This window comes from Rhipicephalus microplus, chromosome 6, assembly GCF_043290135.1.
Source record: "Rhipicephalus microplus isolate Deutch F79 chromosome 6, USDA_Rmic, whole genome shotgun sequence".
NCBI classification, from domain to species: domain Eukaryota; kingdom Metazoa; phylum Arthropoda; class Arachnida; order Ixodida; family Ixodidae; genus Rhipicephalus; species Rhipicephalus microplus.
Genome location: NC_134705.1, coordinates 11,827,237 through 11,839,969, shown reverse-complemented (window position 1 = coordinate 11,839,969; position 12,733 = coordinate 11,827,237). Strand labels below are relative to the sequence as shown.

Sequence of the window (12,733 nt, the reverse complement as noted above, 5' to 3'; positions counted from 1 at the left end):
CGCTGCAGGCATCACTCCAGCTTCAGTGAAGACTATGTGTAGACTGGGTGCATGCGCTCATGGCGGAACGGCGACCAACAGTCTAGCACGGGACACCATCTAGTAAAGGTTCATTTTTCTGCTCTGCCTCTGCGTACCTTCCGAGGGCTTCAGCCGACCCTTGATCCTGAGCCTACATTTGGGACCCGTAATTTGGGACCAGCTTCCGAGAGGGAGACCGAGGTCCTAGCTTCTCAGCGAGTCTTTTTCCTCTTTCTTGACAGTGGTTGTGGAGTCTTGTGTGCAGCCTCGTCTAGTGTGAGTACGTTTTTTTTTCTTTTTCCATGGACACCCGATCAACTTGCCGAGCAGCCTCAAGGACTGATGTGGATGGTCCTGGAGTTGCAGACGAGGCGGGGGCCGATGACATGGCAGTACCCGGTGGTCAGCAGCCATCACTTAGCAATACTGCTTCACTTTTTGATCCACCCGTGGCTCCTCTCGAGACTGTTAGGGCTTGGCTCGCAGACGTTTATGCTCCTGCGGACGACCCTCTTGCACGCATGCAGCCCACGGCCCTGCCAAATTCGAAAACTCCAACATTTAGCCCGCAAGCAGCTGGGACATCTGTCATTAATTTTTTTCTTGATGACCTCCAAGTTTACAGATCTGTTCATGGCATCTCGGAGCTCTATTTGCTCCACCAGGTTCTGATAATTGCCCTGACAGGTGCCGTGGAACAATGGCGACGTCTCCAGCCTTGAAACCAGTTTGTCACAGCATTCAGAGCAGAGTACTTGCCGGTAGACTACCATATCAGGCGTGGGCTAGATGCCTGAATGCAACATCAAGACGAGTGTCTACAAGAATATGTTCAAGCCATGCAGGAGCTGCTTCGTTCGGCTGATCCCATCGCTACTGAGACCGCTAAGGCTTTGCACGCTCTCCAGTGCTGCCATTCTTGCTTTAGGCTATACATTTTTGGCCATTCATTTTCCTCCCTTGAGAAACTTGCAGGCTTCGCTCCGCAGATTGTGGAAATGCTCTTTTGGGAGCAGCACGAAGGGCCACCACCACCTACCAATGTTGCATTCGAGCCAGCCTAAGCCTGAAGGGAGACAAACACTGGGACAGTGCAGTCACACTGTCTCGAACCACAAACCTTTATGGCGGGCCTGGAGGGCTACCTCAGTTCTCTCGGCCCTATTGGTGGAGACTTTCAGCAGCGGCAGGGGTCCTGGACTTCCACCATTATCCCAACCGATGATCCTGAGCCACCAACTACCAGTCCACTCTCTCAGACCGGCAACGAAATCCTCTGAAGAATGGAGGTACCTCTCGTGCCGCATCGAGAGGGTATCGGGAGGACATGAACCAGGCTGGCTCATGCTACCTCACTACTCTGATGAGCGACCCGTGACCTATGCCGCTTTTGACCTGGCATGTTTCTAACCAGGCAAATGACCACAGCCCACGGTGGTAATAAGCTTCCCCACATCACCCAGAGCCACACCTATCGAGGGCTAACAACCCAATCTTTTGTTAGTTGGCTGCGTGGAACGTGCGGGCTCTGCTAGCTCTTTTCAAATACACTACATCAGAGTGCATGCACATTTTGCCCACAGATATACCTGCGCTCTTGGACACTGGTGGCAGCATCTCTCTCATTGGTGATGATGACAAAAAGTTATTTTGGGCTTAGCAAATGGCGGCTTCCGAATTACCTGCACAGGCAAATTGCATCCCTTCATTTCAGTGACATTTGCCCTTCAACACCTGTATAACTCGATCGTGTTCCTCAGTAATACTGCATTGCCATCTTGGTTACTCAAAACCATTGAAAAAAGCTCACTTCCTCATACCCAGAAATGAACAACTTATGCGCACATTGGAGCTGTTTGCATCACAGAGAGGTCTGGCTGTACTCCTGTCTTGCATCATCGCATTGACACAGGCACCCTTGGAGCTGCGACCCCAGGCCACTGAGCATCCACAAGTGAGATGTTGCCCTAGGAAAGATAAGTGTGGTAAGGCCGTCACAAAGCCCTCCGGCGTTTCCTGTTGCCGAATAAAGATGGCACTGAACGCCTGTGTGTACACTACCGATGCTTAAATGATGGTACCAGTTCGGGATGCCTATTCTTTTCCCTCGATTGAATCAATATTGTCAAGTCTTCATAGGGCACAAGTGTTCACAACGCTCGATTGCTCTCGCAGTTCCGACCAACATCCAGATACAGAAATACAGATACTGCAACATTTTCTTTTTTTTCAGGAATGCTCATACTCCGCAAAAACAATAGTCAATTGCAGTTCATTGTTGTAAATAAAAATTCAGGGTGCTCAAACTTGCAGTTAATTTATTTCTGTCTCACAGTACTCTCAGCGCCATTGAAAGATTTTTTTTAAAAAGAGTCCTGCAATACTTTTTGAGCATGGTCAGAAAACGCTATGAGGATGCAGAGAACGCATGTGCAAAATATTAGAGCCCAGCACGCAGCTTGGAATTCACAGTTAAGGAAGACCGGGACACGATATGCGCGCTCGCTGAGTGGGAGAAGGGCATTTGCCTGAGCGATAGGCCTTCGCACCAGCCCAGACGTGGCCCCGGCCGCGCACGGCACAATATGACACAAGCGATCCCTTGTTTTAAACTTCGCCTAAGAGTTCGCAAACTTTGCATCACACATGCCTTTCTTATTAGTGCTTGAGTGTGATGTTTTTGGCGCCCAAACTTCATGTCACAGCCAAACTTCCCTAACTACGTACCTAACGGCAGGCTAGGCCTAATCAGCGTTGGTTGCATTTCGGTAGCGGTCGCATGCTATCTAAGTTGAAGGTCGCATGCTATCTGCACTTGAAGGGAAGGGTACATATCGTTAAAAATGAGGGTGGCACATATAGCACTTGAATGATGGTTCATGCTTCGATTGCAGTATTTTGAAATCGGGCGCGCATCCGTGAAATCGAATGATTGGTGTCTTTCAGCGCGTGAAATTTCTGACGTGATTTGACATAGCTTCTGTATAATGCACATAATTGAGGCGGTCTGAGATGTTTAGTCAGTGAATTTTAGCTATGGTGCCTTCTTTTGTTAGCCCCCCATATCGCGTCCATTTCATTGGCGATGCAGGTCTATGGATGTTTAAATTTCTTCAACCTTTGAAAAATTGAATGATTGTAAGCACCACACATCGCATGCTTTGATTCTCAGACATGCGACGCTGCATGCAAATGCGGCCCTTGAAAAAGATTGTTTTGGTTATAGTGCAGTACAGGTTATAGTGCGGATTTTCGCGACTTCCATGACTTCTGCTATGAGCGCTCTATACTGCACTGGAGAAGTCTCAAGGCTGATTTCAGCTTTCTGTTATGCGAGAGAATCTACGAGGAGTTCCTGAAAGGGAGTGCTGAGGTCAGACACCATCCGACATTAACTTACAGAAGCTTAGTTCTTGAAAAAGCACTATTTCTAAACAAAAACTTTTTTGCGGGTGCACCATTGTTTGATGAAATGAGTGTGCGGAAAGGTGTTGACATGAGGGGATCTGACATGTCTTTTTAGGGGGAAGTGGATTTTTCTGGACATAGTGAATCTTCGTAAAGATGCACACCACCTGCTAGAGTTATTGTTCCGACACTTCCTTGGTCGCTGGTCCCAGACAGTGGGCAGTTTCTGTGCTTGTAGTGCTGTTCCAGGCTCAATAGTGGCAACATTAGTACACTCAAACCTCATGTTGAGAAAAGAACTAGCCCCCGTCCCTAGGCAAAGCCCACCGTTGACCACTTTTTTAGTCTAAATACTGATCTAATCCTAATGATAATACTGCCACTCGTGGTCAACATACTTGATGCTTTACAGCACTTGTGCCATGTTCATGCTATTGAACACGTCACCTTCAATAAACTTTTGCTTTAAATGAGTGGTCTTGGCTGCCTTTAGATTTCATTACACACTCATCCTCGAGGGTCTGTAGGAGCTATTTCTTACGTTTTCCCTATTTCATCGTCTTCACTGCAGTCAACTTGGAATCGTCCCCACCTTCTTCCTTTGCCTCAATCTGGGCTTTCCCACTTTTGACTTTGATGCTGTCTTGGTATTTAGATGAAATAAGCCATATGGCCTGCACTTCCTTCAACCCTGACGTATGCTCGAAAAGCATAGGCTACTATCAGTATAACGGGCTTGCTCCAGCGTCTTCGTGATTTTCCTTCCATTTCTTTTCGATTGACTAACTGGCCTTGTTTTGCTTTCTACAGGCCGTTGTATGCACTGCTATGAAGACTTAAGATAGCAACTTGTCATATTCAGTAGGCACTTATCTCCAAGACCTGGTGCGCCGTCTCTTGGATTTTCAAATGCTTTCTGGTTTTCTTTTCATACAGGTCTCTCCCATCAGGTACACATGAATAGCTGGTGCTTGTTCCCTTCATGGATGCAGCAGCTTGACGAGGCATCTAAAGTTGTAGACGGGGTCTCTAGCCTCTGAAGTTGTTCTTCAGTGCTGATCTTCAAGATTGTACTCTCTGCAGAGGGAATGCTTGACTGTCGGCTTTCAGTGTGTTCCTCTACTCGTCGTGAACTCGACTCAACAAGCATCTGTGCGACAAGATCACCATTGAGAAAGCATTGGCTAGGTGTTTTCGCTATAGACGAGGAGCCCATTTTTCCTTTCACTTTTGTTCTAATCTGCTCTTTTATTGATTCCAGATGACCTTGCTACACTTTCATTTCATTTTTTGTTTTATACTCGGCTTTCACTTTCGCTTGAATGATATGGTGAACATAGCCGCCTGCTTCCTCCATCTCAGCTTCCAAACTATCAATGTCAACTGCATCGTATACCTCATTATCGATTTCTCTGAGAAACCTATACTTGCTAGTTAAAATTTGGTGAAAATTCGTCAACTCAATTATAGGTGGGTAATCCATATGCATAGGGCGTTCTATGTTTTGATGGCTCGCATGACAGCCTTGCACACTTGACTCCACCTTTAGAAGGAAGCCTCCATGACCTGGTCCAGTGTCAGCAACGGGGAAAATCACTGGCCGGCCGTATCAGAAAACGAAGTCGGAGCCAAAACACTAGTCATCACAGAAGGTTGGCACAACACAGATCAGTCAGCTGCTGGGCTGTCATTCTTTACGATCTGGGTCTCAGCGATGGTTAGGCCTCGTACACAAGGTTCGCATAATGGCGCCATCAACAAAAATTTTCTGGGCTACACATGCGGTCAAGAAGTCATAAAATCCACTCTGCCTCACCTCTGAAGGCCATTTCTTTTGGGTTTCACGGCACCAAAATGATGTGGAGAAAAGGCCTAATCCCCATGGCGAAACCCACCGTCGACCTCTTCTTTATTCAGAATACTAATCTAATCCTAATGATAATACCGCCACTCTTTGTATTCTATACAATTTTCAACACCTGATTATAACAAAGTCACACTTGCCACGAAAATACTTTATTATATCTGAAAATTCATTATAAACATATATTTTCAGCACTGTATCTATGACAGAGCTACTCTGCATTCACGTTGTTATACCAATGATTTCTTATATTCGGGTTAATTATATTTGAGGTTTGAGTGCCCTTCAATGCATAGTGCACCTCACAATGTTATAGTGGATGCCATCACATTAGACAATTCCACGACAAATCAATCAGCTCTGCAGTCTCTGGGTAAATATTGAACGATTATAGTTGCAGATATGAGTTAGGTAATCGAGTCAAGGTCTTTCATTGAATAACCTGGCATAACTTCTCTTCAGGTATCAGTGGTGACGTCCACAACACCAGGAACAGTTCCCACACCTGTGTGAGCCTTCACAATCTGTTTGGGTGGTGATACTCTTTGCATATTTTCAAGTGCATTCGAAACAATCTATCGAAGGTTGGGAAGTTTCTGCTACACCTTGACACAAGTTGTTTAATCTTGTGAATATTTTTGCTTTATTTTTAACAGCTACGACAAAACCAAGTTTTCCACGATGACTTTTCTGTTCTGCTCGAGTATGAAGAGGATCAGGCTGGACTGGTGGTGAACATATCAGGCTGGGTTGGTGGTGATATGGTGAGCATAGTCGTCAGGCAGATACAGACGTTCACAAACCGATAGACGACTTTCTTACTGCAATAATTTGCCCAGCTTCATTGCTTCAAAAGTTATTTATACAAACATGCCTGATTGGACAATCAAGAAGAACACAAAAATGATTTAGCATTGCCCAGTCAATACTCAGCAGCAGGCATTTGTTCGCATCATCATAGAGTGCGCCATTATATTTTTGACTGTGGCTAGAGGCAACTTGGGCACCCCGTAGTACAATTTAACCGTTTCGCAACTGAAAGAAGAAAAAAACGAAACTTCCCAACATTAACAAAAACATTTTTTTGCTCACTTTGTAGAGTTTTTTTTTTCTGAATAAAACAGTACCATAATTCTCATTAAATAATTTTTTTTAGTGTGTACAAAGATACTGCAGGCATAATATCAAAGGCAGCTATGCAGGCGAGACACAGAAGGAAAAATAAAAAAAACATGTACAAGGGGAGGGTAAGGGGTTTCTCAACTGATTTTGTTGATGGACCAGGTTTTGTTGATGACAGGTGTTCGCCCATTACAGTTGGTTTCAATATTGCAATAGCAGCAGATGAGAAACTTCTGGTCACTTCAATGATGCGCTGTCTACCACCAAAGCAGAAAGCGTGTCTTTTAAATTGTGCCAGAGTAGGAAAACTCTTTTTCCGCTTTCAGGTAAAAAAAAGACGCTTAATTAAGGTTGAGGACTAACCCTTATAATGTTGTATCTTACTTATTTGAAACATCTAGCCAGGCACAGAAGTGCGGAAAATATGTTGGCTACCTGTCAAGACCTTTGTTCCCCGCCAATGCTACTACAGCTACGCTGCCGCACAACGCCGGAAGCTGTCCAGCACCTGTGTTTGTGAACAGCGAAAAGGTCTCCGATATGAAAATCTCCTAACGACTACACTCTATCAAAAGGTGCTCACCTGTGGAGAGCGTCCCGCAGGCGATGTCGGTCGTGGGCATATGGTCCAGCCAGGTGTCGTTTGCGAGGCACACCAACTGGGCCCGATGCTGGACGAGGTGCACCCTGGTGGAGGAATGCGTAGTGGTACTCGCGCAATAGCTGGTGCAGTGAGTGCTCAAGCACATGCTTGTGGTCTAGCCGTGAGGGTGGCAGGGCTGGCTGACGGTCCTGCATGGCCCACCGTCGCAAAAAGATGGCTGACGCTTTAAGAAGTGTCATCCGCAACGACTACAGTAGGCAATTTCTTCCCAGACGATGGACTCAATTACAACACAGACAGTCATGACTGAAGCTAGTACACTAGCTAATAAAGAGGCCAAATCGGCAATGCATGTCACCGATGGCCGACCAAAACAATCAACTGTCCTGTTTTGTTTGACAGGTCCAATACATATGTGCCAGTTAATTATACTATATCAACTTCATTACAACAAAACATCATGTTCTTACAAAGCATTTGTTCATGAGCACACAATCCATGCTGATAAAAGAAGATAACAAAGGGGTGTCTTTGCCAAGCTGTACATTAATCATACTGACGATGATAATATATGGGTTTTAGTGGTGCAAGGGCCATGCTAGGCCAAAGAGCGCCATGAAAGGTGATGTAAAGATAATTCACAGTAACGTTCAGGGGATGTGGAGTGAATAATGGTGGTGTTAAGTGGCTGTATAGGAACCTAAAACTCCCCACCCTAAGGCGGGTATAGCATGTAAGTAATAAAAATATGGAAGTAACATGACTTGTGTACAGTGAAGATCAATGTAATCTTCGTAACAAAAACATGAAAACTTGAGAACAGCACAAATGCCTCGTCCATGCCCTTGAGTTCAAGGGCCACGAGGTAGGTGCTTTCTTTGTAGCAGTACCTCTGCTCAGAGGTCGTGCAATGAATCCTCTGGGTATATGACATGAAAACTATGTATACAGTTTATAAAAGCAGAAAGTGACTGATATGTACCGATGAACATGGCAGGATGCAATAGAAATTGCGGTTGGTAGGGTAATGTGAAGTGCTTCTTTCTGATATCCTCCAATTCATTGCACTGGATAAGGATGTAGAGCACGGTTAGTGCTTCTCCACATCTTTCACACCTGGGTGGATCATCACCGGACAAAAGGTATGCATGTGTGGAATGTGTGTGTCCCATTCGAAGCCTTGTTAGAGTTACTTGTGTGCGGCGCGATTTGGATACTAACAGCCAATTATCAATGATGATGATATGTGGGGTTTAACGTCCCGAAACCACCTTATGATTATGAGAGACGCTGTAGTGGAGGGCTCTGGAAATTTCGACCACCTTGGGTTCTTTAACGTGCACCCAAATCTGAGCCCACGGGCCTACAACATTTCTGCCTCCATCGGAAATGCAGCCGCCGCAGCCGGGATTCGATCCCGCGACCGGCGGGTCAGCAGCCGAGTACCTTAGCCACTAGACCACCGCGACGGGGCGGCCAATTATCAAGGTATGGCTTGATAACGTGAAATTTATTTTGGGTGTGTTTATCCCAAGTACTCTGCCATTAAGCTCTGAGCTTTCATTTAAGAAATAGTTTTAGGTCAAGCACAGCAGTAGATATGGATGTATTGACGGTTCTTATCTGGGCGGATGTGGCTAGCTGGTCCGCTACTTCTTTGCCTCTCATCTCACAGTGCCCTGGCACCCAGTAGACTACAGCATGCTGTACGTGAACGTAAATTATGCATAATAGAGAGTAAAAAAAGACAAGGATGGGGTTTTTGTGTTTTTCAAGATCTTTCAGAGCTTTTACCTCTCTCAAGGAATTGGAGTAAATTAGTGCCTTTTTTAACTTTAATTTCTCAATGTGTTTAACGGCTTTAAGTACAGCAAAAGCTTCTGCAGTGAAGACGCTTGTCTCAAGAGGTAAAGCACCGGCCTCCGAAAAGGATGGGCCGACTGCAGAATAGGACACAGAAGTCTTAGACATTGAGGAATCTGTGAAGAACTTGGGGCATGTGTATTTATGTTGCAGATCCAGGAAGTGTGTGTAGATATGTGCAATGGGGGCACGCTTCGTAACCCCTAAGAAAGAGACGTCGCAATCTATAGTCTGCCACTGCCACAGGGGCACCCATGCCGCGGGATCCATCAAACGGTGTTCAAGTAGCACATCCATCTCCTCGGCTAGACCCCTCACACAAGTGAGTAGGGCTGTCAAAACGAAGAATGGCTTTCAAAGAGTGCAGCACTGGACAGATCACCGACTGTGGAGTGGGATGGATGTTCTCTGTCTGCATTGATGTTGAGATGATATAAATGACATGTAAGATCTTTGCAGGTGTTGCGACCACTCGTTGGATTCAACGTACAAGCTTTCCACAGGGCTAGTGCAAAAAGCACCTTACAAAGATGAATTCCCCAATGATGAACCACGTCGAGCATTTTCAAAGCGGTTGATGTTGCAGACTGGTAGATTATTGCTGCATAATTCAGGTGCGTGCGTATAAGGCTTCTATACAGATTAATTAGGCATTTTCTGTCATGCAGTACCTGAAAGGACTTTTAGAATATTCATTGTTCTTAAGTACTTGTTTTTAGTATATTTGGTGTGTGATATAAAGATGAGTTTAGAGTCCAAACAAAGGCCTAGAAATTTATGTTCTGTCGCTACAGGTAACCACTGGCCATGCAAGTTAATTTCAGGGTTGGGGTGGAGGCTTCTCTTTCTAGAAAAAAGTACACATTTGCTCTTTTGTGGACTCGGCCTGAACCTGTTTTTGTCGGCCCACCTGGACACTTTGTTCAGACAGAGCTGAACATGGCGTTCACACATTGCAAGGTTACATGACCTAAAACCTATTTGGACATCATCAAGATATGTGGAATATAGCATGTTATGCGAAATGCAGATACACAGAGAATTCATCTTTATAAGAAAAAGTGTACAACTCAGGAACCCACCCTGTGGTACTCCCATTTCCTGAACAAGTGGTCGGGAGAGGACATCGCCTACTCGAAAATGAAATGTGCGATCAGACAGATAATTTTCAATTATGGTTAGCGCCCTACCTCGCACCCTTAAGTGTGAGAGGTCCCTTACTACTCCAAAGCGCCATGTTGTGTCGTATGCTTTTTCCAAGTCCAGGAATACAAAAAGAAAAAACTTTTTATGTACAAATGCTCCATAAATTTGGGCCTCAGTGCGTATTAAGTGGTCGGTTGTAGATCGATCCTCTCGAAATTCAGACTGGTACGGGTCTAGTAACTTGTTTTTTTCAAAGGAATGTATTAACCGGGTGTTCAAAACTTTTTCAAAGACTTCACATAAGCAACGCGTTAGTGGGATGGGCCGGTAAATAGTGACAAATTATGAATCCTTTCCCAGTTTCCAACGGGTACCACGATAGCCTCTTTCCAGGAAGTACGGATGATACCGCAAAACCATAATGTATATTATATAGGGAAAGCAGTCTATTTCGTGTTTTGTTGGATAAGTGTTTCAGCATATCGTATATAATATGATCAGAACCTGGGGCGGAATTGCTACAGGAGTTCAGAGCTGCCTGTAGCTCTGCTAAGCGAATCTCGTCATTGTGTCCTACATTTTTTACAGATTTTTCTTTCGATCTTCTCTCGTTTTGTAACTTTGAAAGGCTTTGGAATAATGTGTAGAGCTGGATATATATTCGAAGTGTGACACCAGAGCATCAGCTTGGTCTTCCATGCATTTGTCCTGGGTGTTCACTAAAGACACCAAATAACTTGTTTGACCTTGTACTTTTTTCGCACTATTTCATACTTTGGCCTCATCTCTGTAAGAGTTTATGCCCGATATGAAATTCTGCCTGCTTTCCCTTCTAGCTTGACGGCGTGTTCTATGGCCTTGTGCTTTCATTTCTTTAAAGTTTATAAGATTCTATGCTGTGGGAGAGTTGCGAAAAGATCCCACACTTTATTTTGTTTTCTCCGAGCCCTGCGGCACTCATCATTCCACCAGGGAACACGACTTTTGCCTGTCGCCCTAGTTACTTCAGGTATGCATTTAAAACCAGCGTTAAATATAGAAGCGGTAAAGTACTCTACAGCAGCGTCAATACTTAAGGAAGCCATCTCAGCCCAAGAGATATGAGCAATGTTATTGAACTCCTCCGAGTTAGCTCTGTCAAGTTTCCACCGAGGAGCCTGGGGTGGAGATTGCTCTTGTTTTTGTGTTAAGAGGAGTATTAGGAAGTGGTCACTCCCATACAGGTTTTTAATCACTTCCCAGTTTAAATCAAGTAAGATTTATGGAGATATGATGCTTAGGTCGATTGATGAATAAGATTTTTTTTTTTTTGAGAAGCTAAAAAACGTGGGTTCGTTTTTGTTTAGTAAACATGCTCATGTAGAAAAAAGAAAATTCTCAATGAGGCGGCCCTGCGCGTCGGTGCGAGAGTTGCCTCGCAAGCTGCTGTGAGCACTAAAATGGCCAAGTACCCCGTAAGGCTCGAGCAACTAATCAATAAATGACTGAATATCGTGTTTCTGTAGCTGGTAGTGTGGGGGTATGTATAATGAGCAGATTGTGATGAGTTCGTATCCAATAATAGCTCGAGCGGCTACTGCTTCCAGCGCCATTCGTAGCGGAAAGTGTTGACATGCTACGTTCTTGTCAAGTATATTTGTAACACCACCAGATGATGCAAGAGCATCTTGGCGGTCCTTTCTAAAGATAACATATTTGCTGAAAGAATTTATGTGTATAGAGTTTAGATGCGCCTCCTGAACACACAGCACCTTTGAACAGAATTTTCCAAGAAGTTCGTGTATGTCGTCAAGATTGCGTATGAGTCCTCTAGCGTTCCATTGTAATATTGCCACGTTCCATTTCTCAAGTTTTGTTATAGCCCCAATACAGTACACAATTTTCAGCGCAAACAGCGCCTGCAGTTTTCGAGAAGCTTCAGGACTGTAGTAGATCATTTTGATAATATCACGCCCACTCCGCGAACTTTACAGATTATTCTAGAACCTACGTAACCGCCAGCAATAACGCTAGAACATTCGATGGCAAGAGTATAAATGCCGACACACTTCGCCGCTTGTCAGTAGTTGATCGATGGCCGACGCCCCGTTCGCAGCTATCAGTCTAAGTCTGCTACTGAAGTCCGACTTTCCGTTTACTGGGCACAGGTTCGCCCAAATAAGCAATTTATTATTCGACTCACAGTGTGCTTCATTTGTCCACGTCACGACCCTGTGACAATATGGTGTTCATTCTGAATGAGTGTGTGTAGTGTGTGTTAATAAAGAAAGGCTATTTATTTTACAGGGCCTTTGGCAGGCCCTGTAATTGGAGTTTTGTCAATCTCGGAGCGGTCGAGGGGATCTCGGCGCTCCTTAAACGCAGCATGCACCAGTGGTCTAGTTGTGTCCATCGCCTCTAGAGAGGCACCGGACATTACGTGTGTTGAGTAGGCTTCGTCACAATGGATGGAGCTTTTGAACCCACCGTGCCAGAAATCGAGGCAATCTGTTTAGTTTGTGTGGTGCCCTGGCTGCCACCAGGGTTCACAGGGGCCTTCGTTGGGGCCGAGTTCAGGAAGGGCGGGACAACCGAAGTTGCTCCTGCCGTGAGGGCTTGTGGCATTTGCTTCGGTACGCCAGGCGTGGCACGAGGCATCGCCGAAAACCGTAGTGGTGGCGACTCCCCTCACACCACTTCGGCGTATGATGTGTTCTCTCTATATT

At 45.1% G+C, this 12,733-nt stretch overlaps 1 protein-coding gene across 12 annotated transcripts in view; it reads right to left on the bottom strand.

The window, feature by feature from the left end:
• The window catches only part of MED17 (mediator complex subunit 17), a 258,928-nt gene that overhangs the window by 45,143 nt on the left and 201,052 nt on the right, over nt 1–12,733 (bottom strand). For all 12 annotated transcript variants that reach the window (XM_075865805.1, XM_075865809.1, XM_075865806.1 and 9 more), the window contains one exon: nt 6,999–7,207. In XM_075865805.1, the coding sequence (XP_075721920.1) occupies nt 6,999–7,207 (209 nt within the window). The remainder of the gene's footprint in view (nt 1–6,998; nt 7,208–12,733) is intronic.